The sequence below is a fragment of the Hypanus sabinus genome, chromosome 4 (assembly GCF_030144855.1).
Source record: "Hypanus sabinus isolate sHypSab1 chromosome 4, sHypSab1.hap1, whole genome shotgun sequence".
Taxonomy (NCBI): domain Eukaryota; kingdom Metazoa; phylum Chordata; class Chondrichthyes; order Myliobatiformes; family Dasyatidae; genus Hypanus; species Hypanus sabinus.
In genome coordinates this window covers 104,666,196-104,693,644 of record NC_082709.1, presented here as the reverse complement: position 1 = coordinate 104,693,644, position 27,449 = coordinate 104,666,196, and the positions used below count along the sequence as shown (strand labels likewise).

The 27,449-nt window shown below is 45.8% G+C and overlaps 1 protein-coding gene and 1 long non-coding RNA gene across 6 annotated transcripts in view; one reads left to right on the top strand and one right to left on the bottom strand.

Moving 5' to 3' along the window:
- dgkh (diacylglycerol kinase, eta) overlaps positions 1 to 27,449 on the bottom strand; it is a 503,605-nt gene that overhangs the window by 43,973 nt on the left and 432,183 nt on the right. For both annotated transcript variants that reach the window (XM_059967802.1, XM_059967801.1), the window contains 3 exons: positions 26,854 to 26,946; positions 22,922 to 23,041; positions 9,142 to 9,250 (listed from right to left, as the gene is read on the bottom strand). In XM_059967802.1, the coding sequence (XP_059823785.1) occupies positions 9,142 to 9,250; positions 22,922 to 23,041; positions 26,854 to 26,946 (322 nt within the window). The remainder of the gene's footprint in view (positions 1 to 9,141; positions 9,251 to 22,921; positions 23,042 to 26,853; positions 26,947 to 27,449) is intronic.
- The window catches only part of LOC132393057 (uncharacterized), a 79,173-nt gene that overhangs the window by 38,787 nt on the left and 12,937 nt on the right, over positions 1 to 27,449 (top strand). For all 4 annotated transcript variants that reach the window (XR_009511736.1, XR_009511737.1, XR_009511739.1 and 1 more), the window contains 2 exons: positions 3,400 to 7,441; positions 23,138 to 23,382. This is a non-coding gene — a long non-coding RNA (uncharacterized LOC132393057). The remainder of the gene's footprint in view (positions 1 to 3,399; positions 7,442 to 23,137; positions 23,383 to 27,449) is intronic.

The window sequence follows — 27,449 nt, the reverse complement described above, 5'->3', positions numbered from 1 at the left end:
TGGAGAGGACCTCACACTCAACATCAGTAAGACCAAAGGTTTGATTATGGACATCAGGTAGGGGATATCTGGAGATTATACATCAGTCTTCACTGAGGGGTCAACGGTGGAAAGGGTGAGCAGTTTCGAGTTCCTGGGCATCAACATCTTGGAGGATCTATCCTGAGCTGAAAACATTGATACAATTACAAAGAAAGCATGGAAATTGGTCTACTGTATTAGGAGTCTGAGGAGATTTGGTATGTCACCAGAGACTCTTGCAAATTTCTATAGATGTATGGTGGAGTGTATTCTGACTGGTGGCATTACAGTGTGGTACAGAAACCCCAATGCAAGAAGCTACAGAGGGTTATAGAATCAGCCATCTCCATCACTGGCACAACCCTCCTCATCATCAAGGACATCTTCAAGAGATGGTGCCTCAAAGAGGCAGAATCCATCATTAAGGACCCCCAACATCCAGACCTTCCCTCTTCTCATTGTTACCATCAGGGAGATGGTACAAGATCAAAACTCAACTATTCAGAAACAGCTTCTTCCCCTCTGCCATCAGATTTGCGAATGTTTCAGGAACCCTCATTATCCCTTCATTTTCCACTATTTATTTATATTTGTAATTTATAGCAATTTATGTACTTGCACTGTAGTGCTGCCACAAAACAACACATTTCATGTAATTAAATCATCAATAATAAATCTGATTCTGATCCTTCCTTTGCAGAAGTAATCACAAAGGTGGCCAGTAAAAGGGAGAACAATTCTCCCTCCTTATCTATGAGGTTTGTTTTATTTTTACTGCCTCAAGTCAGTGTGCTCACTAATTTTTATTTTGATCCAAGACAGGGCGACATTTTGTGGGCAGCAAACAAAACTACTAACTATTCTATTAAATATACCTTTTCTGGATTATGATCTCTGCAACCTGGAAACCTGTAATTTCCCTTTGTGAGTCATGCTTTTGAACCAGTTGAATAATCTGGTGTTTTTGCATTATCCTGATGGATTTGGCAAACTGGACTCTCAAGAATGCAAGAACGGCTGCGATGGCCATTGCTGGAGTGGACGTGCACGGACTAAAACTTTGGGCCAGATTGAAGTGGTGGGAGCCACATCTGACAGCGGAAAATGAACCAATGTTTAGCTGAATTAAGCACTGAGTTAGATGCAAAAGATCAAAGCGTCGAGGCCAAGGGTGAAGGATGAACCAGTGATGAGCTTACTGTTTCTTGAGGCTTTACTCACCTCAGCGCTGATCCAACTCTGTGGCTGTGGCCTGAAGCCATTGGGCTCCCGTCCCGGCTGCAGGCTGATCCGACTCTGTGGCTGTGGCCTGAAGCCATTGGGCTCCCGTCTCTGTTGCAGGCTGATCCAACTCTGCGGCTGTGGCCTGAAGCCATTGGGCTCCCGTCCCAGCTGCAGGCTGATCCGACTCTGCGGCTGTGGCCTGAAGCCATTGGGCTCCCGTCCCAGCTGCAGGCTGATCCGACTCTGCGGCTGTGGCCTGAAGCCATTGGGCTCCCGTCCCAGCTGCAGGCTGATCCGACTCTGCGGCTGTGGCCTGAAGCCATTGGCCTCCCGTCCCAGCTGCAGGCTGATCCAACTCTGTGGCTGTGGCCTGAAGCCATTGGCCTCCCGTCCCAGCTGCAGGCTGATCCGACTCTGCGGCTGTGGCCTGAAGCCATTGGGCTCCCGTCTCTGTTGCAGGCTGATCCGACTCTGTGGCTGTGGCCTGAAGCCATTGGGCTCCCGTCTCTGCTGCAGGCTGATCTGACTCTGTGGCTGTGGCCCGAAGCCATTGGGCTCCCGTCCCAGCTGCAGGCTGATCCGACTCTGTGGCTGTGGCCTGAAGCCATTGGGCTCCCATCCCAGCTGCAGGCTGATCCGACTCTGTGGCTGTGGCCTGAAGCCATTGGGCTCCCGTCTCTGCTGCAGGCTGATCCAACTCTGTGGCTGTGGCCTGAAGCCATTGGGCTCCCGTCCCAGCTGCAGGCTGATCCGACTCTGTGGCTGTGGCCTGAAGCCATTGGGCTCCCGTCCCAGCTGCAGGCTGATCTGACTCTGCGGCTGTGGCCTAGCCATTGGGCTCCCGTCCCAGCTGCAGGCTGATCTGACTCTGCGGCTGTGGCCTAGCCATTGGGCTCCCGTCCCGGCTGCAGGCTGATCTGACTCTGTGGCTGTGGCCTAGCCATTGGGCTCCCGTCCTGGCTGCAGGCTGATCTGACTCTGCGGCTGTGGCCTGAAGCCATTGGGCTCCCGTCCTGGCTGCAGGCTGATCTGACTGTGGCTGTGGCCCGAAGCCATTGGGCTCCCGTCCCAGCTGCAGGCTGATCTGACTCTGCGGCTGTGGCCTAGCCATTGGGCTCCCGTCCCAGCTGCAGGCTGATCTGACTCTGTGGCTGTGGCCTAGCCATTGGGCTCCCGTCCCAGCTGCAGGCTGATCTGACTCTGCGGCTGTGGCCTAGCCATTGGGCTCCCGTCCCAGCTGCAGGCTGATCTGACTCTGTGGCTGTGGCCTAGCCATTGGGCTCCCGTCCCAGCTGCAGGCTGAACTGGCTCTGTGGCTGTGGCCTAGCCATTGGGCTCCCGTCCCAGCTGCAGGCTGATCTGACTCTGCGGCTGTGGCCTAGCCATTGGGCTCCCGTCCTGGCTGCAGGCTGATCTGACTCTGTGGCTGTGGCCTAGCCATTGGGCTCCCGTCCCAGCTGCAGGCTGATCTGACTCTGCGGCTGTGGCCTAGCCATTGGGCTCCCGTCCTGGCTGCAGGCTGATCTGACTCTGTGGCTGTGGCCTGAAGCCATTGGGCTCCCGTCCCAGCTGCAGGCTGATCTGACTCTGCGGCTGTGGCCTAGCCATTGGGCTCCCGTCCCAGCTGCAGGCTGATCTGACTCTGTGGCTGTGGCCCGAAGCCATTGGGCTCCCGTCCCAGCTGCAGGCTGATCTGACTCTGCGGCTGTGGCCTAGCCATTGGGCTCCCGTCCCAGCTGCAGGCTGATCTGACTCTGTGGCTGTGGCCTAGCCATTGGGCTCCCGTCCCAGCTGCAGGCTGAACTGACTCTGTGGCTGTGGCCCGAAGCCATTGGGCTCCCGTCCCAGCTGCAGGCTGAACTGGCTCTGTGGCTGTGGGCTCACTTTCGGGGACACTGCAGCTCATCTTCTGCGTGTTATTTGTTTACCTTTTGATCGTTTGCATGATTTGTGTTTTTTCCACTTTGGGTGTTTGATGGTCTTTGCTGAGTGGGTTTTTTCATGAATATTGTGTTTCTTTGTTTTGTGGCTGTCTGCAAGAAGCTGAATCTCAAGGTTGAATATGATATACATACTTCAATAATAAATGCACTTTGAACTTTGATGATGACTAACTCAATATAATTGTCAATCAATTCTCTTTCACACCTACAGAGGTAACTTCAACTGATACAGTGCCTGCATCAGCAAAGACGTGCACATTTCTCTCTGGAAGGAAGACACTTCACCATAGCAGCTTGGAGCCTGTCCTATGAAATCCTAGGTACAGAGGCGAGAGATTATACTGCTTGAATGTTCCTGCTGATACTGACCGTTTACTGTGCCAATACAGGTCTCAAATAGAAATAATCAGTGCAAACATGGGATAAACGATGACAGCTGTAACACTGCAAATGGGCTGACAGAGCCCATCTCCATCAACTTCACTGCATAATCCAAATGTACTACAGAAAATCACCTTGCTATTTTGTTTCATTCTTCTTTGGTTGAAAGCAGCGTTCATGTCCCATTTGTAATTTGAGCAATGCCAATGGAGAACAACATAGAGCTTCATGTAGAAGAGTAGTAAAGTGCAGCAAATTATTATCAAAGTAATATACTGTATAAAGCCTTGGGATTCATCTTCTGTGCCAAGATCAGAAAATTATGCTGTAAATTGCCTGAATTCCACAAGGAATATGATTGCTTATGTGCATAATGTTCTTCCAGAAAGCTTCCACAGTGGAGTTGAGCCACTTTTATGTTGTAATCATGCGATGGTAGTATCTGCTGCATCAGACATAGATGCTCCCAAATAGAAGATCAATTATGTCACTCAGCCCATCGTGTCTGCTCAACCATTCCATCATGGATGATTTATTATCCCTCTCAACCCCATTTCCCCATAACTTTTGATGCACTGACTAACCAAGATCCTATCAACCTTCACTATGCACATACTCAATGACTTGGCCTCCACAGACATTTGTGGTAATGAACACTACAAATTCACCACCATCTGTCTAAAGAAATTCCTTCTGATCTCTATTCTAAATGGATGTTCCTTTACTCTGAGGCTGTGCCCTTTGGTCCTAGACCCGCTCACTTCAGGAAACATCCTCTCCACATCTGCTCTATCTACGCCTTTCAATATTCAATAGGTTTCAATGAAATCCCCCCTCATTCTCCTAAACTCCAGTGATAACAGGTCTGAGAGCCATCAAACACTCCTCATACATTAACCCTTTCATTCTTGTAAACCTCCTCTACACCCTCTCCAATGCCAGCACATCTTTACTTAAATAAGACGCCCAAAGCTGCACGCAATATTCCAAGTGAGGCCTCACCAGCACCTTAAAAAGCCTCGACATCACATTTGCCTTCCATACCACTGATTCAACCTGCAAGTTAACCTTAAGGAAATCCTGCACAAAGATTCTCAAGTCCCTTTGCAATACTGATTTTTGAATTTTCTCTCTGTTGAGAAAATAGTCTATGCCTTTATTCCTTCTCCCAAAGTGCATGATCATACACTTTCCAACACTACATTCCATCTGGCACTTCCTCGTCCATTCTCCCAGCCTGCTCAAGTTCTTCTGCAGACTCCCTGCTACTTGCCACTCCACCTATCTTTGTATAGTCTGCAAGTGGCCACAAAGTCAGCAATATTGTCATCCAAATCGTTGACTTACAATGTGAAATGAAGCAGTGCCAATACTGACTCCTGTAAAACACCACTTATTACCAGCAACCAATCAGAATAGGCACCCTTTAGTCTCACTCCTTGCCTCCTGCCAATCAGCCAATCTCTTTCCAAGCTAGTATCTTTCCTTTAATACCATGGACTTTTATCTTGTTAAGCAGCCTCGCATGTGGCATGTTGTCAAAGGCCTGAAAATCCAAGTAAACATCCATAACTCTCCTGAGAAAAGTCCTCACTAAGAAAGACAGACCACTCTATCCTGGACACTCAATCCATTCAAAAACCAATACGCTTTTGCATTGTGAGTCAAGGAATTTTGGGATAGTGCAGGAAAATGGTGCTGAGATAAAAAAATTAGCTATGAAACATAGAAACATAGAAAATAGGTGCAGGAGTAGGCCATTCGGCCCTTCCAGCCTGCACTGCCATTCAGTATGATCATGGCTGATCATCCCAACTCAGAACCCTGTACCTGCTTTCTCTCCATACCCCCTGATCCCTTTAGCCACAAGGGCCCTCTTAAATATAGCCAATGAACCGGCCTCAACTGTTTCCTGTGGCAGAGAATTCCACAGATTCACCACTCTCTGTGTGAAGAAGTTTCTCCTCATCTCTGTCCTAGAAGGCTTCCCCTTTATCCTTAAACTGTGACCCCTCGTTCTGGACTTCCCCAACATCAGGAACAATCTTCCTGCATCTAGCCTGTCTAATCCCTTTAGAATTTTATACCTTTCAATAAGATCCCCCCTCAATCTTCTAAATTCCTGCAAGTATAAGCCCAGTCGATCCAGTCTTTCTTCATATGAAAGTCTTGCCATCCCAGGAATCAATCTGGTGAATCTTCTTTGTACTCCCTCTATGGCAAGAATATCTTTCCTCAGATTAGGGGACCATAACTGCACACAATACTCCAGATCTAGATGAGATACTCCATGATCTAGAAAGGTGGCACAGAAGACTCAAAAGAGAGAAATAACCTCCTCCTGCTTCTAATTCTTATGTCTGTAGACACTGAAGCACCAGACAATCCCAAAGCCACTGGGGTCAAGCCAACATTAATATTACTACTTCCCTGAGTACGCGGCTCATTGGGCAGGGTTCTGAAGTGAGTGTCTGGGATACAAGACCCTCCCTGTCACTACCACCAAAGGGAACCTGCCTTCATCATCATCTGTTGACATGCTATTCTTCTGCTTTTTCTTCCCCTTGAGAAAATCACCGTACTCAAGATGGCACAACCCTCTCTGGACAGCACTGCAGAGTGCCCTCTGATTGGTCCAGACTTTAGCATGTTGTTGAATGTTATCCCTCTCGTAGGCTGCTGGGCCAGGTTGTTGGTGCAGCTGCACCTGCAACAGGCCAGAGTGACAGAGGTCAGCCCTCCACGTTATACAGTGTCTGAAAGACAACAGACACTGCAGTCTGCCTGTGAATAATGAAATTAGACAAATCCCTAGGAAACACAGCACAGGCCAGAAGAAATTTCACTAAGACACTGAATTGTTAGATGGTGGTAATAACACTTGTGATTCACTTGGATCTCCTGGCTTCAGTAAGGAACCAGGAGCTGGCAATCTTCACTAGTGCAGAACAAATTAATATTCCCCCTTCTTGAGCAAACAGCGACATGTAGGATGTTGTTACTGGTGAGATGCTTACTGCCACATATCACAATGTCTGTATCTACTACTACAAATAATGAGGCTAAGAAGTTTAGCATGGAGAAAATATCACTGGGAGCTTGCCTGCAGAAAGTTATATATCTCTGACACCACTGATTCTGAAAACTTTAGCTTCTACAGTCACTACTCCAAAGGGGCTCTATCAGACCATAAAACACAGAAGAAGAATTAAGCCATTTGGCCCAAAGAGTGTGCTCCGCTATTTGATCATGGCTCATTTATTTGCCCCCTCAACCCCATTCTCCTGACTTTTCCTCTTAACGTTTGATGCCCTTACTAAGCAAGTGAATCTTTGGGGAATCCTGACTCTAGAACTCCCAAGCTCTGTGCATCTCTGATTTCTGAATTTGTTCCCCACTTAGAAAACAAGTCTATGGCTTCACTCCTTTTACCAGAGTGCAATCAATCATACACTTTCCTAAACTGTATTCCATCTGCTACTTCTTTGCCCATTCTCCTAATCTATCCAAGACCTCTGCAGACTCCCTACTTCCCCAACATTACCTGCCCCTCCACCTATCTTTGTATCATCTGCAAACTTGGCCACAAAGATATCAATTCCATCATCTAGATTATTGACATATAGAGTGAAAACAAGTGGAGCCAACATTGACTCCTGCAGAACACCACTCAAGTAATAACACAGCCATTTATTCCTGCTGTTTATCTTCTGCCAGTCAATCAATGTTCTATCCATGCTAGTATCTTTCTTGAAATACCACCGGGTCCTATAATGTGCAGCAGTTTGTCAAAGGCCTTCTGAAAATTCAAGGGAACATCCACTGACTCTCTTTTGTCGATCTTGCTGAAAGAATTCCAACAGATTTATCAGGTAAGATCTTCTGTTAAAGAAACCATGCTGACTTTGGTCTATTTTATCATCCCCCTTCAATAGCCCGAAACCTCATCCTTAATAAAGTACTCTAACATCTTTCCAACCATTGAATTTAGACTAATTGGCTTATAATTTTCGGACTTTTGTCTCCTTCTCTTCTTAAGAGTGGGCTGACATTTGCAATTTTCCAGTCCTCCAAACCACCCCAGAATCTCGCAATTTCTGAAAGATCACAATTAATGCTTCCATAATCTCGAGGCAAAATTTCTAGCCCAGTGAACTTTATCAGGAATATCCCTCTTCGAATCCTTTGGAATTATTTTTTGTTGTTTTCAATGGTGATTTAAGATGCAAAACTATCTAATTCAAATCAGAACGACACCCCAAAAAGGTGATTGCCTGTGATTGATCCATGCTATTTTCTCTTCTAACCAAACACAATAGAGTGCTGGAGATCGGTAAGTCCATACATTCTCTACACATGCTGCATACTTCATATCACGTGCATGAAAATGGATGCAGTGCAAAGTTTGCTATTTACTTGATGATAGCACTACCATCTATTTTCCTGATGCTCAGAAATTTAAATGTTTAATGCACAGAAATGTTTCATGATGTGATAGAATCCTTTAGATTTATAACTCTTTTGTTTTACAATGATGATTTAAGTTGGAAAAGTATCTAATTCAAATTAGAATGACCCCAAAAAAAGATATTCCAAACCTTTGGAAATTGGAATGTGGGGCAATAAACAATCTACTGCAGGAACTCAGTGGGTCAAGCAGCATTTGTGGAAGGAAAGGAATTGTTGATGCATTTGTCCAGATGCAGAGTTTTGACCCGAACCATCAACAGTTCCTTTCCTCACACTGATGCTGTCAATCCACTAACTTTCTCCAGCACATTACTTGTCATTTCAGAAATAATCAACTTTCCCAGTTTATGAGAATTAAAAAAATGAAAAATCTAAAACAAAAAATCAAATGCTATAAAGCTAAAACAAAACAGAAACTTCTGGAAGTACTCAACAGATATAGCCACATCACTGGGAAGAGAAACAGAGCTAATATTTCAGGTTGATGGCTTTTCATCAGGACTGGGAAGGAGACAAAAGACAAGGTTACTGGAAGCCCCTTTGGCAGTTAGATTTCCATATAACCACATAACAATTACAGCATGGAAACAGGCCATCTCAGCCCTTCTAGTCTGCGTCGAACGCTTACACTCACCTAGTCCCACCGACCTGCACTCAGCCCATAACCCTCCATTCCTTTCCTGTCCATATACCTATCCAATTTTACTTTGACATTACACATTCAACCTTTATAAAATGCTAAGTTTGAAACATCCAACTTGCTTTCTGATTGTGAACTGAGTGGGGTGGGAGGAATTGCATTCCAGAGTTTGCAATGCTGCTGTTAATATGAAGACTCACTGGGTATGGTCCACATTAGGTGGACCTATGGGGTGTAAGATCATGTGAGGCATGCTGGGTTTGGGAGAGAGGTTACACTCTTTACTGGGAATACTGATCAGTGAACCAAACCAGTTATTTAATTCCAACTTATTTCCTCATAATAACCCAGACATTTCTGTGAACAATGAAAGTTCCTTAGAAAGAGATCCAGTGACTAGAAAATAGAATCTGCTTTTGAAGAGACAGCAATGACCAATAGTCAAGAAACACAACATCTTACCTGGCTGAGGGGCTGCCTTATGCCTTTGGGTTTTCTCTTTCTTAAACTTTGGCACAATTCGGAACATAGCACTTCGACTGTTTCTTTTGGCAAATTCCAGTGAATGATCCTGTTAAAAGTTAGATTACAAGCTAGATTTCATATCATTTGAATGCTTTATGAGCAGTTAAATATTTGCATTCCAGCTTCCCAAGATGGCAAAGCGTATCTCCAAACTGGTGACAGTTTCTGTTGTTGCTAGATGAATTCATCACAGAAGGAGGCATTTCAACCCATCAATTCTGTACTGGCTTTGTGTAAGAGCAGTCCCACTATCACAAGCTCTTCCTCATGGCCCTGCAATATTTTTCTTCTCAGAAACTAATCCTACTTTTTTTCTGAATGCTACAACTCAATCAATTCCTCTCCACTACAATTCCTGACAGTATATTGCAGACCATAACCACTTGTAATGAAGAATTTTACTCACGACAGTTCTCTTGTCAATCATATTCATTCCATGTCCCCTAGGTCTTAGTCTTTAACTACTTCATTTATTTTTTTTCTTGATTTTTAGTATCTTCATCAGTTTCTCTCAAAACCTCCTTGGTTCCAAAGGGAACAGCTCCAGATCCTCCAGTTTATTTACAGAACTGGGTATCATTTTGTTATGTCACTTTCTCATCTTCTCCAAAGCCTTCAGATCTTTCCTAAAGTGTGTTGGCCAGAACATTGCACAAAACACCAGCTGTGTGGTATAAAATCAGTGTTTTATAAAGCTTATTGTGACTTCCTTGAGCTGATTCATTTCTCAGAACCAATCCACTAATGTCACTTCCTAGTTGGACCAGAGATATACTGATGACGTTTCCTAAACATACTTCATAAAGTGCCCCCTATTGCTGCCCTATCCCAGTCTGTATTAGGCTAGCCAAAGTCTACCACGATCACTACTCTATGACTTTCCATTTCTGCAATTTCCCTGCTCCTCAATCTCCTTCTTTCTAGTTGAAGATGAAGAATAGACCAAGAAGTAAAACTGCACATCTACTACTTCCTAACTAAACCAATCACCTTCCTCCTTAATCTTTCCAGGATATTCTCTCCTTTCAACACTGTGATATTCACTGTGTCAGTCCCATGAGGTACAGAAGTCAGGGTACTCAGGAGTTTACCTACATTTACTACACACCTACTTTGTCACAGACTGCTTTTGCTCCCCCCAGATTAACGTGGCCAGAAAAAGCCTGCAAATTTGTAACAACTAGGGTAGCACAGTGATGCAGTGAGTAAGTGTTTTTGTTGAAAGAGCCTGAGTGATTATAGTCATAGAGAGAGAATCACAGTCATACATTAAGATCAGGTATCATTTATGTTTTATTTATGCTTTCTCTGGTGAATATATTATGTTAATTGAATGTGATGCTGCTGTAAATAAGGTTTTCATTGCACTGGTGCATTTGTGTATTTGTGCATAGGGCAATAATGGAAAATGGATCAGCCATGATGAAACAGTGGAGCAGACTCAATGGGCCAAATGGAATAACTCTGCTCCATTATCTTACTGTCTTATAGTCTAAGACAACTTTGACTTTGAGTATAATTGCAGTCTCACAGCTCCAGAAACCTGGTTTCAATCCTGACCTTAGTGCTGTCTGTGTGGAGTTTGCACGTTCTTACTGTGACTGCATGCATTTCCTCTCAGTATGCTGGTTTCCTCTCACATTTCAAAGACATGATGGTTGGTGGGTTAACGGGCCACTATAAATTGCTTCTAGTGTGTAAATGAGTGGTAGAATCTGGGAGGAATTGAGAAGTGCAGAATAAAAAATGGGATTATTGTAAGATTAGTCTGAAAGGGTGGCTAATGGCTGGTACAAACTTTGTGGGCAGAAGGTCCTGTTTCTATCCTGTAAGTCTCTGAGACTGTTTCCCTTTGACTCTATAGTCACTTAGCTTTTCCAGTGATACCAAAGAACTAACACACACTAATTCCATTACTGGCTTGTGCATTTCATATTTCATTAGTAACTAGGAAAATTTAGACCAATTCTCTTCCCATCCCATAAAAAAGCAGAGCGAAAAATGAACGCTGTATCTAATCTCTTGGTTCTCTGCATCGCCCTGTGCTTTCTAGGATGTCTAGGAGTGGAGAGGGAAATGGAACTGCAATGGGAAAGCTTTTCAGTGCAGTTGGAGATAAAGAAATTGTGCCTTCTGCCCTATTTGCCTTGTGGAAGCTCCCAGATAGATCCTGATTAGGAAGCATACCCATGTGCAGACATTAAGCCTTTCAGTGAGTACCTCTTAAACTGGAGAACACACTAGGTTTGGGTGGCATCTCCTGGAGCCCCAGAAAGGAAAGCTAACGGACTCTGGGACTGGCCATGATTGGCTTCATGCCTGTGGACTCACTTTGGCCAACTTCAGTTCTGAATGTTATTTGCTTACTTTTGTTGCACAATTTGTTTTTTCCCCTGAATGTTGAACGTTTGGCTGTCTCTTTTTTAATGGGCCCTGTTGGGTTTCTTTGTTTTGTGGATGCCTGTAAGGAGAGTCTGAAATAAATGTACTTTTCCAGTCACGCGCAATGCGCTACTAAAGAAACACACGGAGGCAGAGAGAGCTGAACTCAGAATGCCTTTACTGATTCAAAATCACGCGCTGAAATCTCCCCTCCCACGGGCCCTTGTGACCCGTGGGGCCGACGTGACGTCAGACTGTCCCCAGAAGGTCTGTACCAGCAGGTAGTTCCAAATGCGCTACCGCGTGTCTGCCTGCAGCTCCCGATAGCGGTTCGAGTCCCGCGTGTGAGGGTGCCACCCCCCCCCCCCCAAGAAATGTCCATTGAGGGAGTGGAGCCTCCAGTCTGTGTGGCTTGCCTGGGTGGCCAGCCTCGCTGGCACGAAGTGGATACCCTCACCTCACCTCAATGTCCAAGTGCGCCGGTTTCAGGCAGTCCACAGTAAAAGTCTCTTCCCGGCCACCCACCTCCAGGACACACGTGGATCCGTTGTGCCGATTCACCTTGAAGGGTCCCTCGTATGGCCACTGTAGAGGTGACCTGTGCATGCCCATGCAAATAAATACATACTCACAGTCTAAGAGGTCTTTAGGGGTGAAGGATGGCGTGGGACCATGCCTGGAGGTCGGGACCGGTGCCAGGGTCCCTACCTTGTCCCACAGCCCACAGCCTCGTTAGCACTGCTGCTGGAGTTTCTTCCGAACCTCAGGCCTCTGGTATGAACTCGCCTGGGACCGTCAGGGGGGTGCCGTAGACCAATTCCACTGAGGAGGTGTCCAGGTCCTCCTTGGGGGCTGTGCCGATGCCCAGTCGGACCCAGGGAAGCTCATCTGTCCAGTTGGGACCCCTGAGGCATGCCATCAGGGACGACTTGAGATGCCAGTGGAATCGCTCTACCAAACCGTTGGACTGGGATGGTACGTTGTGGTGTGATGCAGCTGGGTGCCCAGGAGCTGCGCCAGTGCTGTCCACAAACCAGACGTGAACTGCGCCCCTCTGTCAGAGGTGATGTCCGTTGGGAGGCCGAACCTGGCGATCCAGTTGGCAATGAGCATCCTGATGCAGGACTCAGTGGACGTGTCTGCGAGCGGTACGGCTTCCGGCCATCTGGTGAACCTGTCTACCATGGTGAAGTTATACCTGGTGCCCCAGGAGACTGGCAGGGGGCTGATGAGGTCCACGTGGATGTGTTGGAACTTCCTGTGTGTCAGCTGGAGGGGAGCCTTCACGTGTCGCTGGACTTTGGCGGTCTGGCAGTGTACGCAGGTCCTGGCCTAGTGTCCGACCTGTTTGCGCAAACCGTGCCAGATGAATCTGTCCGCTACCAGCTTGATGAATGCCCGGATGGACGGGTGGGCCAAGTCGTGCAGCATGTCGAACACCCGGTGCCTCCATGCTGCTGGTACCACGGGTCGGGGTTTGCCAGTAGACACGTCACACAGGAGTCGATCCGCTGCTGGGCCGATGGAGACATCCTCCAGCTGGAGCCCCGCAATGGCGGTGCGGTAAGCCGGGATCTCGGTGTCCGACCGTTGTGCTTCCGCCAGTGCTGTGTAGTCTATTCCTGAGGATGATATGCCTACTGAGTGGAGGCAGGGGCAAGACAGTGTGTTGGTGACGATGTTGTGCTTCCGCCAGTGCTGAGTAGTGTATTCCTGAGGATGACATGCCTACCGAGTGGAGGCAGGGGCGAGACCATGTGTCAGCGACAACGTTGTTTTTCCCTGCAACGTGGCTGACATCCGTGGTGAATTCTGAAATAAAGGACAGGTGCCTCTGCTGCCGAGCCGGCCATGGGTCCAATTCCTTGGCCAGTGTGAAGGTGAGGGGCTTGTGGTCCATATACATGGTGAACTCCCTTCCCTTGAGGAAGGACGGCCAGGTAGAGCGCTAGCAACTCTGTCGAAAGCACTGTACTTACCTCTGGTGGCTGTAGGTGCCGGCTAAAGAAAGCGAGTGGTCACCACTGGCCCTCGATGAGCTGCTCCAGGACTCCGCAACTGTTGCGTTGGAAGTGTCGACTGTGAGTGCCGCGGGTACATCGCAGGTGCACTAGGAGTGCCGCCTTTGCCAGCGCCTCCTTGTCCTGCTCGAACGCCTCCGTGGATTCCGTGTCCCATGCCACTTCTTTGGCCTTGCCGGCCATCAGGCTGAACAAGGGTCTCATGATGCGGGCCGCTGCCAGCACTAAACAATGATAAAAGTTGACCATCCCTACGAACTCCTGTAGGCCCTTGACCGTGCTGGGCTTGGGGAATGGGTGGATGGCCTGGAGCTTGTCCAGTAGGAGAACTGCGCCATGTCGGTTGACTCTGTGGCTCAAGAAGTCGATCTCCATCAGCCCAAACTGGCACTTCGCCAGATTGATTGCCAGTCCGTGGTCACTCAGGCATTGGCAAAGCTGGTGCAAATGTGCCACGTGCTCTTGGTGCGAACTGCTGGCCACCAGGATATCATCCAAGTAAATGAAAATGAAATCCAGGCTGCGTCCCACTGAATCCATGAGCCTTTGGAAAGTTTGGGCTACATTCTTGAGATCGAAAGGCATCCTCAGGAATTTGAACAAGCCGAACGGGATGATGAGGGCTGTCTCGGGCACGTCGTCCGGGTGCACTGGGATCTGATGGTATCCCCTGACCAGGTCGATTTTCGAGAAGATGGTCGCTCCATGCAGGTTCGCTGTGAAGTCCTGGATGTGGGGTACCGGCTATCTGTCGGCGGTTGTGGCATCGTCGAGCCTTCTGTAGTCTCCGCAGGGCCTCCATCCTCCTGCGGAATTGGGCACCATGTGCAGCAGGGACGCCCACGGGCTGTCTGAGCGGTGTATGATTCCCATCTGTTCCATCTTATGGAACTCCTCCTTGGCGAGGTGGAGCTTGTCGGGTGGGAGCCTGAGAGCTCGGGCGTGCAGCGGCAGTCCTTGCGCGGAGACATGGTGCTGCACACCGTGCTTGGGGTCGGCCGTGGAGAACTGCAGGGTGACTGTGGAGGGGAATTCCGCCAACACCCTGGCAAATTCGTTACCTGAGAGGGTCACGGAATCCAGGTGGAGGGCCGGTAGCTTGGCTTCTCCAAGCTGGAAAGTCTGGAACGTCTCAGCATGGAACAAACGCCGGCCTTTTCGGTTGACCAGGAGGGAGTTGGCTTGTAGGAAGTCTGCCCCTAGCAGTGGCTATGACACCGCTGCCAACGTGAATGTCCAAGTGAAATGCAGTGAGATAGTTTGCAGGCCGTACGTCCGAATACTGGTGCCATTTGCAGCGGTGAGTTCAGGGCCTAGGACCACATTACGAGTGTCCATGTTCGAGGGGAAGAATACACTGACTTTGGCCCCGGTGTCTACCAGGAAGTGCTGCCCGAAGTGTTGGTCCCAGAGGTACAGGAGGCTGTCTCGGTGGTCAGCCGTCATAGCCATTAGCGATGGTTGGCCCTGGTGTTTTCCGGAAAAACACATGGTGGACGGCAGCAGCGTGCGCCTGAGCCCCATCTTTGGTGATAGAAGCACCATTGTTCCGAACTTTCATCTTTTTCCCCTGTGGGTCTTGACAGCTTCAGTTGCGGGGCCTGGGATTTGGGGCACGTGATCGCAGCTAGGCCAATAGAGGCTGTTCCACGTTGCTTGCTCTGTCAAAGGACATCAGGGTCACTGAAATCCTCACTCGCGAGGAGGAGGCGAATGTGCTTTGGCATTTGCTCGAGGAACAACTGTTCAAATAAAAGGCACGGCTTATGGCCGTCCATGAGCACCAGCATATCATTCATGAGCTCGGATGGCGTGCGGTTGCCCAGGCTGTCCATGTGTAGGAGCCGTGCAGCCTGTTCGCGGCGGGAGAGTCCAAAGGCACGGATCAGGAGCACCTTAAACTTAGTGTACCTGTCCTCCATTGGTGGCTGGCGTAGGAAGTCGATCATCCGACATGCTGTCTCCTGGTCGAGCGTGCTGACCACGTAGTAGTACCACGTGGTGTCGGCTGTAATGTCTCTGATATTGAACTGGGCCTCAGCCTGCTCAAACCAAACATGGGGCTGAGTGGCCCAGAAAGTCGGGAGCTTCAGAGAGACCGCACTGTGCGAGTTGCTCGAACTCATGGCTGGTCGCTGAGTCACCGGCTCCAGATGCCGTCTGGAACGTCGGGGTCACCAATGTAGTTGTGTGCAATGCGCTACTAAAGAAATACAGGGAGGCAGAGAGATCTGAACTCAGAATGCCTTTACGATTCAAAATCGCACGCTTAAATCTCCCCTCCCATTGGCACCTGTGACCCACGGGGCTGACATGACGTCAGACTATCCCTGGAAGGTCCGCCACGAGCGGGTAGTTCCAAACGCACTACTGTGTGTCTGTCCACAGCTCCCAATGGTGGTTCAAGTCCCGCGTGTGCAGCCCGCCACACTTTGAACTTTGAACATTGAAGTTTTTTTTAAATTGAGTGCAGCTTGAAGGATTGCCCTGCAGGAAGTAGCTACACTGCCAGCAGGAAGTGTAATCCAGACCGTCCTTGGGCAGCAACAGCTGGTTTTTCAAAAATGTTTCAAGACAGCATCACCTGAGCAATTAATACAGAGCTATGGGTTTTACACCGTCAGGTGGAGGGGGGCAGAGGCTGCAGGGGCTAATTAACACAATTATATCAGCTCTCCCCAAGATTTGCTGCACTTGTTCAAAAGAATATCTCACATCGACACACTTTTCCTGTATTTTTCCTCATTGATTTCTACAGCCTTCTCTCTCAAGCAAACCAAAATAACAGAAATCCCCTAGGTATCTTGGCCCAAACTTTTAAATCCACTCTTAAAACCTCTCTGCTATCCTCTCCTAATTCACTCCTTAAAAAATCTATGTTGAATGATGCTTTTGGTTAAAAACCCAGCACCTTCAGATTGGAGCAACACACACAAAATGCTGGTAATCTTTCTTTTCAGTTAGTCCTGACGAAGGGTCTCGGCCCAAAAAGTCGACAGTGCTTCTTCCTATAGATGCTGCCTGGCCTGGTTGTTCCACCAGCATTTTGTGTGTGTTGCTTGAATTTCCAGCATCTGCAGATTTCCCCGTGTTTACTTTCAGATTGGAGATATTTTGAGCTTAATGAGTTTGAGCTTGTGCCTGGCTTGGTGTATCTGATGCTAATCTGGATGTTGAAATACCACTTCCTCCACCCCCATCACTAGCAGGGCCACAGTAATAACTAGAGAGATGACTGAAAGACAGACAAAAAATGCTGGAGAAACTCTTCAAGTCAAGCAGCATTTATGGAAATGAATAAACAGTCGATGTTTCAGGCCAAACCCTTTCCTCAGAACTGGAAAAGAAGGGGGAAGACACCAAAATAAAAAGGTGGGAAGAGGGGAAGGGAGAATAGCTAGAAAGTGATAGGTGAAGCCAGGTGGGTGGGAAAAGTAAATCACTGGAGAGGAAGGAATCTGCTGGGAGAGGAAAGTGGACCATGGGAGAAAAGGAAGAAGGAAAGGCACCGGGGGGAGATGATAGACAGGTGAAAAGAGGTAAAAAGCCAGAGTGGGGCACACAAGAAGGAAGGGGAAGCGATTTCTTTTTCATTGGAACATCCTTCCTCCACCATTGATGATGCCCTCACCCACATCTCCTCAATTTCCAGACACCCACACTCACCCCACCTTCTTGTCACCTTAACCAAGACAGCATTCCTCTTCTCCTCACCTACCACCCAATGAGCCTTCACATCCATCTCTAAAGGGATCCTACCACCAAACACACCTTATCCCCACCCCCAAGACTCCACTTTCTGTGATTTCCTTGTTCATTCACCCCCTCTCCACTAATCTCTCTCCTGTCACTTATCCCTGAAAGAGGCCAAAGTGCTTCATCTGCCTATTCATCTCCTCCGTCAGCTCCATTCAAGGTCCCAAACACTCCTTCAGGTGAGGCAACACTTCAATTGCAAATGTGTTGTGTTGCCTCCCGATGCAGCCTCCTCTAGGTTGGCGAGACCCGTGTTAAACTGGATAACCTCCACTCCATTGGCCAAAAACAGAATTTCCCAGTGGCCAACCATTTTAATTCCTATCTCAATGTCCGTTTTGACATGTCAGTCCATGGTCTCCTCTCGTGCCACAAAAAGGCCACTCTCAGGGTGAAGGAGCAACACCCCATAATTCCATCTGGGTAGCCTCCAACCTGATGACATGAACAGCGATTTTTCCTTCCAGTTAAAAAACATTCACTCCCCCTTCCCACTCTTCACACCTGCCTATCACCACCCCCCAAGTGCCCCTCCTATTCCCCTTCTCCTATGGTCCACTCTCCTCTCCTATCAGATTCCTTCCTCTGCAGCCCTTTACTCTTCCCACTCACCTGGTTTCACCTATCACCTTCTCGCTAGCCTCCATCTCTTCCTCCCATCTTTTTATTCTGGTGTCACCCCCTTCCCTTCCAGTCCTAAAAAAAAGGTCTCGGCCCAAAATGTCGACTGTTTATTAATTTCCATAAATGCTGCTTGACTTGCTGAGTTCCTCCGGCATTTTGTGTGAGTTGCTTTGGATTTCCAGCATCTTCAGAATTTCTTGTGAACATGTTCCTATACTGGCTCATTATAGGAGCCTGCTTTTAATTTCAGGGTAGCAGAGGATGGCAGACAGGCTGGGGTTGGATTAAATGTAGATGAAACATTTTCATTTATACAGCTTTTTTTCACTATACTTAGTGATGCTGCTGCAAGTAAGTTTTTTATTGAACTTATGCATACCATAAGATCATAAGACATAGGAGCAAAATTAGGCCACTTGGCCCATCGAGTCTGCTCTACCATTGTTCCTTTTTTCCCCTCCTCAGTCCCATTCCCTGGCCTTCTCCCCATAACTGTTGATGCTGGAATTCAGGAGAACGAGAGGAGATCTTATAGAGACATATAAAATTATGAAAGGGATAGATAAGATAAAGGCAGGAAAGTTGTTTCCACTGGTAGGTGAGACTAGAACTAGGGGATATACCTTCAGTATTTGGGGGAATAGATTTAGGATGGAGATGAGGAGGAATTGCTTTTCCCAGAGAGTGGTGAATCGGTGGAGTTCTTTGCCCAGTGAAGCAGTGGAGGCTACCTCAGTGGATAGACTTTACATAATAGGGGAATTAATGGTTATGGGGAAAAGGCAGGTGGTGGCGATGAGTCCATGGCCAGATCAGCCATGATCTTGTTGAATGGCAGAGCAGGCTCGACAGGCCAGATGGCCTACATCGGCTCCTATTTCTTATGTTCTTATGCTGTGGTCAATCAAGAACCTATCAAGCTCCACCTTAAATACACCCAACGGCCTGGCCTCCACAGAAGCCTGTGGTAATAAATTCCACAAATTCACCATCCTCTGGCCAAACAAATGTCTCTGCATCTTTGTTTTAAATTGACACCCCTCTATCCTAGTGTTGTGCCCTCTTGTCCGAGACTCACACACCATGGGAAATATCCTTTCCACATCTACTTTGTATAGGCCTTTCAACATTCAAAAGGTTTCAATGAGATTCCCCCTCATCCTTCTAAATTCCAGCAAGAATAGACCCAGAGCCATCAACTGTTCCTCATATGATAACCCCTTCATTTGGAATCATCCTTGTGGACCTCCTCTGAACCCTCTCCAATGTCAGCACATCTTTTCTTAGATGAGGTCCCAACATCAACCCCTGTGGAACACCACTAGTCACTGGCAGCTAACCAGAAAAAGATCCTTTTATTCCTACTCACTGCCTCCTACCAATCAGCCAACGCTCCAAACATCCCGTAATACCACGTGCTCTTATCTTGCTTAGCAGCCTCATGTGTGGCACTTTGTCAAAGGCCTTCTGAAAACCCAAGTACACAACATCAACTGATTTTCCTATCCTGCTTATTATTTCTTCAAATAATTCTAACTGGTTCGTCAGGGAAGATTTTTCCTGAAGAAAACCATCCTGACTTTGTCCTATATTATCCTGTGTCACCAAGTACCCCATAACCTCATATTTAACAATTGACTCTAACATCTTTCCAACCACTGAGGTCAGGCTAACTGGTCTACAATTTCCTTTCTGCTGCCTCCCTCCTTTCTTAAAGAATAGAGTGACATTTGCAAGTTTCCAGCACTCTGGAACCATGCAAGAGTCCAATGATTCCTGAAAGATCATTGCTAATGCCTCCACAATCTTTAATGCGACCTCTTTCAAAACCCTAGGGTGCAGTTCATATGATCCGGGTGACTTACGCACCTGTAGGTCTTTAAGCTTTTTGAGCACCTTCTCTCTTGTAATATTAACTGCCCTCACTTTTCTTCCCTCACACCCCTCAGCACCTGGCACATTGCTAGTGTCTTACTGATGTAAAATACTCATTTACTTAATCTGCCTTCTCCTTGTCCCCTGTAATTATTTCTCTGCCTTCTTTTTCTAGCGGTCCTATATCCACTCATACTTCTTTTATTTTTTATATACTTAAAAAAGCTTTTATTCTAACCACCTTAATATTGTCTGCTAGCTTGCTTTTATATTTCTTCTTTTCCCTCCTAATGATTCTTTTTGTTACATTCTGTAGGTTTTTAAAAGCTTCCCAATCTTCTATCTTCCCACTAAATTTTGTTTTGTTGGATGGCCTCTCATTTGCTTTGACTTCCTTTGTCAGCCACGGTTGTACTATTTTGCCATTTGACTATTTCTTCATTTTTTTAATACATATGTCCTGCACCTTCCTCATTTTTCCCAGTAACTCAAGCCATTGTTGCTCTGCTGTCATTCTTCCAATTTACTTTGGCCAACTCCTCTCTCATACCACTGTACTTTCCTTTACTCCACTGAAATACTGCTAAATCAGACTTTACCCTCTCCCTATCAAACTTCAAGCTGAACTCAATCATATTGTGATCACTACCTCCAAAGGGTTCCTTTACCTTAAGCTCCCTAATTGCCTTGGGTTCATTACATAACACCCAATCCAGTATAGCTGATCCCCTAGAAGGCTCAATAACAAACTGCTCTAAAAAGCCATCTCTTGGGCGTTCAACAAATACACTCTGGAGATCCACTACCAACCTGATTTTCCCAATCTATCTGCATGTAAAATTTCCCATGACTATTATAACATTGCCTTTTTGACACACCTTTTCTATTTCCCACTGTAATCTGTAGCCCACATCCCAGCTACAGTTTGGAGGCCTGATTATAACTGTCATCAACATTCTTTTGTCCTTGCAATTTCTTAACTCAACCTAAAAGGATTCAACATCCTCCAATCCTGTGTTACATCTTTCTAATGATTTAATGTCATTCTTTACCAGCAAAGCCACGTCTTCCCCTCTGCCGACCTTCCTATCCCTCCAATACAATGTGTAACCTTGGACATACAGCTCCCAACTACAACCATCCTTCAGCCATGATTCCGTGATGGCCACAACATCATACCTGACAATTTGTAAAAGTGCAACAAGATCATCCATCTTATTTCTTAATCTCTGTTCATTGAAACATAACACTTCGAGTACTGTTTTTGCTACCCTTTTTGATTCTGCATCCTGAATGCACTGATACTCACACTGCTGGCTGCAATTTTGTCCTGTCATCTACCTGCCTTTCTGACACACTATTGTTGCATTTTTATCATCCGTCCTATACTGAGTCCCCCTGCCAAATTAGTTCAAACCCTCCCCAACAGCTCTAACAAACCTGCCCGCGAGAATATTGGTCCCCCTCAGTTTCAGGTGCAAGCTGCCCCTTTTCTAAAAGTCATACCTCCCCCAGAAGAGATCCCAATGATCCAAAAACCTGCACCAACTTCTCAGCCACACATTTATCTACCAAATCATCCTCTTTCTACCCTCACTGGTATGTGGCTTAGGTAGCAATCCAGAAATTACTATCCTGGAGGTCACGCTTCTCAGCTTTCTGCCCAGCTCTCTAAATTCTCTCTTCAGGAGCTCTTTGCTTTTCCTTCCTATGTTAATGATACCAATATGTATCAAGACATCTGGCTGCTATCCCTCCCCCTCCAAAATGCTGTGGATGCAATCTGATTCATCCCTGACCCTGGCACCTGGGAGGCAACATACCACCTGGGTGTCCCGTTCACTTCCACAGAATCTCCTGCCTGTCCCTCTTACTATTGAGTCCCCCATCATACCGCTCCTGCTCTTCTCTCACTTTTCCTTCTGCACCATAGACCCATGCTCAGTGCCAGTAAACAGGCCTCCTACATACATGTGCTTTTGACTTTCACAACCAAAGGGTGCCCCATACAGCCCAGGTAAGTAATAGATGATACACCATGCAGGAGGATTCCAGAATCTGTAACCCACAGTTTCTTCTTTTGAGGATTCTTGCTATATCTGGATGCAGGTAATGCTTTGATGGACCAGAGGCAGAAATTACAAATCTTAATGCTTCCAACTGTGACACCAACAGTCAAGAAATGGAATGTTGCTCTTTCATTCTCCACTCCCTTTGGTTTTAATAGAATCCCTAATATCTGCCAATACCAAGAAAGCATATCAACACCTTTACTTGCCCAGGAGTCTATCATAATACATCATGTTCCTAATAACTCCTATTAATTTTTACATATGCACTACAGAAAACACCTTATCCAGGTGTATCACAGCTTGCTATTCTAAGTGCTTTGCTCAAGACTACAAAAAATTGCAGACTTGTGAATGCAGCCCAGTTCATCATGAGAAGCAGCCTCCCTTCTATTGACTCTGTCTACATTTACTTCTGACTCATGTAAGCAGCCAACATAATCAAGGACCCACCAGACTACCAGACTCATTGACACCTTCTATCCCATTGTTATTGGACTCTTCAAGGACTTCTCATTTTCAAAAGATAAACTTTTAATTTTCCAATCTATCTTGCCCTTGCACTTTATTTGTCTATGAGCACTGTTTTTTGTTTTTGTAGCTATAACACAATATACTGCTTTCTGCATTCTAAAAAAACCTTGGCCAAGCTTGTGTCCTGGAAACTTTCCAAGGTGCAAATCCATGGTCTATCGAGACTAACGGAGGCCTACTGCATTCTGTCTTCTTTTTTCCAAACGTGTGTATGGAATGATCTGTCTGGATAGCACGCAAATCAAGAGCTTTTTATTCTATCTCAGTATATATGATAATAATTCAACCAATACCATTTCATAAACAGAGAAACTCTACAAATGCTGGAAATCCAAGCAACACTCACAAAATGCTGGAGGAGCAATACTATTTTCATTCCTTATGATATAAAAAAAACAGATTCAGGAAACATTGTTTTCATAAATTGCAAGCAGTAACACTGCCTTTTTTTTATACCTCTTCAGCTGTTGGCTGCAGCACATGGTAAAGCCATGGAACTTCTGCAAGCTTTTGCAGTTCAATGTCCACGAGGTGCAGTGCTGTTGACAGCTGCTCTTCCTGAGGCGAGTCTAATTGCTGATAGAAATACAAAATAGAACAGCAGTTAATAGCTGAAATCACAATGCTGGTTCCAAGTTAAATGTACATATTTCATTTATTTGCTTAATGCAGAAGTCTTACTGTTCATGGATCATGCATGTCCAGTAGCTGGATGGAACAGGATGATCGTAGATCTTCAACATTCTGCGTTTGGAGCGTACGTACCCAGAGGAACAAGAGACCTCTAAGTCATCATAATGTTTTGAAACATTAGAAACTTTACCCAACTCAGTTCTACCCTACTCCTCCCACCTGTCCCAATTTCATTACACAAAAATTGCTGGAGCAACTCAACAGATCAGACAGATCTATGGAAGGTAATTACAATTTCAACTTATCTGGTTCTTAAACCATCATGCTCCAAATCCCCATCAGTCACCATATCTCAAACTACACTCTGGGGTCCCCACAAAAGTATTTGAGTTACTGAATGTTGTGTGTTATTGCAAACTGTTTGTTTTGCCAAAGAGTTTATATCTGATGAGCAACGATTCTCGGTTCAGCTTCAGAGTTTTTTCTGGGTGCAGCAGATTTCATCGAGTTGTAACTTGGTGTATTCACCTGTTTCTTTGTTGCAGTTCATGAAGGACTAAAATTTAACTTAAACAAATTAAGTCAATAATATCACGAGGAACAAACAAAGGAAACTACAGACAAACCCAATGCTGAACTGTTCTATGTTTTATGTTCTATCATATTTAAACGAGATAGTTTTAAACAGAGAATATCAGATTTGATTGAATCTAATTTGCCTTGGTCTACTCAGATACTCAGTGATACTAAGCACAGGTAATAAGTTCAACAAAGGATTAATACTGTATAATAACTTTTGGTTACCACATTAGCTTAGAGTAGAGTTACCAACTCAACAGGACTTGCCTAGTTTCTCTAGGAATTAACTACAGTCTCCTGGTTACTTGTATGTAGTAGGCTCTCCATTGATCAGTGCTGACTGTGGATGTTGCATCCTAGTTGTCTATACTCACCAGTACACAAGCCAGGGCTGTGTGTTATTGAGAGCAAGCTGTTGTCCATGCAGCGCGCTCCCCCTCTCCACACAGCTGATGAATCCAAAGGAAAGGCAGAGGCCGAAACTGATTGGCACCAGCAGTGTCAAAGGAATTGCCAGTCAGCGTTGAACTTAGTAGGGCTGCCCCTGGTACTCCAGCTCCAGATTTTTCCTTTGGGTTTAATCTCAAAGCCTTCCCTAGAATTAGGTACAGCCGACAGGCAATGGAGGTTTGAGATCAGAGTTTTTCTTCTCCTAGATAAGCTGCCAACCGTGACTGATGATCACAAAGTAACTCAAAGAAACTGGTTTTAAGGTGGCAATAACCCGTCTCTGATCCTTCTCCTGTCAGTAGGAACAGAACTTAGTATAGGGCATAATAGAGTTTAGTAGCTAAGCCACATGTGAAGGCCATGTGCCAGACTTGGTTGTCAGAGGCTACTTAACACACATGCATTTGGGAGGGTTTAATCCCATTACTCCTCACCATCTATGACAACCTTGATGAACTGTGATGTGCATATAACCATATAACAATCACAGCACGGAAACAGGCCATCTCGGCCCTCCTAGTCCGTGCCAAACTCTTAATCTCACCTAGTCCCACCTACCCGCACTCAGCCCATAACCCTCCACTCCTTTCCTGTCCATATACCTATCCAATTTTACCTTAAATGACACAACTGAACTGGCCTCTACTACTTCTACAGGAAGCTCATTCCACACAGCTATCACTCTCTGAGTAAAGAAATACCCCCTCGTGTTTCCCTTAAACTTCTGCCCCCTAACTCTCAACTCATGTCCTCTCGTTTGAATCTCCCCTACTCTCAATGGAAACAGCCTATTCACGTCAACTCTATCTATCCCTCTCAAAATTTTAAATACCTCGATCAAATCCCCCCTCAACCTTCTACGCTCCAATGAATAGAGACCTAACTTGTTCAACCTTTCTCTGTAACTTAAGTGCTGAAACCCAGGTAACATCCTAGTAAATCGTCTCTGCACTCTCTCTAATTTATTGATATCTTTCCTATAATTCGGTGACCAGAACTGTACACAATATTCCAAATTTGGCCTTACCAATGCCTTGTACAATTTTAACATTACATCCCAACTTCTGTACTCAATGCTCTGATTTATAAAGGCCAGCGTTCCAAAAGCCTTCTTCACCACCCTATCTACATGAGACTCCACCTTCAGGGAACTATGCACTGTTGTTCCTAGATCTCTCTGTTCCTCTGCATTCCTCAATGCCCTACCATTTACCCTGTATGTTCTATTTGGATTATTCCTGCCAAAATGTAGAACCTCACACTTCTCAGCATTAAACTCCATCTGCCAACGTTCAGCCCATTCTTCTAACTGGCATAAATCTCCCTGCAAGCTTTGAAAACCCACTTCATTATCCACAACACCTCCTACCTTAGTATCATCGGCATACTTACTAATCCAATTTACCACTCCATCATCCAGATCATTTATGTATATTACAAACAACATTGGGCCCAAAACAGATCCCTGAGGCACCTCACTAGTCACTGGCCTCCATCCCGATAAACAATTATCCAGCACTACTCTCTGGCATCTCCCATCTAGCCACTGTTGAATCCATTTTATTACTTCAGCTTTAATACCTAACGACTGAACCTTCTTAACTAACCTTCCATGTGGAACTTTGTCAAAGGCCTTGCTGAAGTCCATATAGACTACATCCACTGCCTTACCCTCATCAACATTCCTCGTAACTTCTTCAAAAAATTCAATAAGGTTTGTCAAGCATGACCTTCCACGCACAAATCCATGCTGGCTACTCCTAATCAGATCCTGTCTATCCAGATAATTATAAATACTATCTCTAAGAATACTTTCCATTAATTTACCCACCACTGATGTCAAACTGACAGGTCTATAATTGCTAGGCTTAATTCTAGAACCCTTTTTAAAAACCTCTCATAACTTCTCAAAATTTCTCCTGTGGGTGCTTAAGAATTTTTCTATTGAATACCTTCACCACTAAAATTACTGGAAAGGGGAAAAAAATACTAGTTACTGGCAGGACAGTGGAAGCAAAAGAGACTAGAGATGCTGGAATCTGGAACTCAGTGGAGCAGAGCACGTGTAGCGGGTAATTGATTGATGATGTTTAAGATCCTTCATCTGGAAGGGTTGCTGGATGGGAGCATTGTCTGTTGAAAACACTGGGAGCACCCTAATTACAGTTAGCAAAGTTGCTGACTTCTCACCATAGAAAAGTATGTACTTCAATACATTTGATGAAGATTTTGTGCTAAGCCCATTTGAGTTAGCTAGGCTTAGGAAAAGCTGAGAATGTGAGCACATTAACTTTGGAGCTAGGTTTAGATGTGAGCCTGCTGTTGGCTGGGGAAGTGATGACCCCCCCCCCCCCCCCCCGTTGGACTGTTTGAGATAACTTACTTTTTTATTTTTCTTACTTCTCTTCTAACATTTATACCTGTGCACTTGTAATGCTTCTGTGACACTGTAATTTCCTTTGAAATCAATAAAGTGTCTCGCTTTCTATCATTGGGATTTGGAGGAAACAAGAGCACCTGGAGGAAACTCACACAGGCACAGGGAGAATTTGCTAACTCTGCATAGTACTATGAACTTGAGTGTCTGGTGTTGGAGATTTTCCTGCCCATTTGTGCATGGTCCTGAACCTTGGCTGCAGTATGGCCCACAGGATACACCATTTGGAACTCCATATTAGACATGACATACATTATTACTTGTCAGTTTGTAGATGCTACCAACTTACCAGTGGAACTCTTCCAACAAGCAATGATTCTGTCTCATTATGCAGGGCTTTCACATTACTGGCAATCTCAATAGCTGTGTTCCTGGTAAGATTCTGTGGGGAAGAAACAAAAGTGAGAAACATCAGCTGATTGATTTGTTCTTTATATATTGTCATTCATTTGCAGAAGGACTGACTGGAATTCCATTAGTATCAATGTGACTTATAAATGACATCACTACTTATAAATCCTACTCAACCCCAAAAATTAGAGATCTTTGTGCTATTCAATCCAAAAAAAAATGTGTCTTGTATTAAATGAGCAGATGTGCAGGCTATTTTCACTATACATATTCTCCCAGTGGGGATTCAAATACTTTCATAATAATGACAATGCCCATAATTGTCTGCAATACCTGTGAGTTAGTTTGTCATGGTCCCAGAACACATCCTACACAGCTGACCAATGCCTCGATTTTCTGAGGAGGCTGAAGAGAGCTGGACTATTCACATCTATACTCACATCCTTCTCCAGGTATTGACCAGGCTGCATCACTGGATAGTATGGAAAATGCGCAATGACAGACAGGAAGTCTCTACAATGGGGAGTCAATACT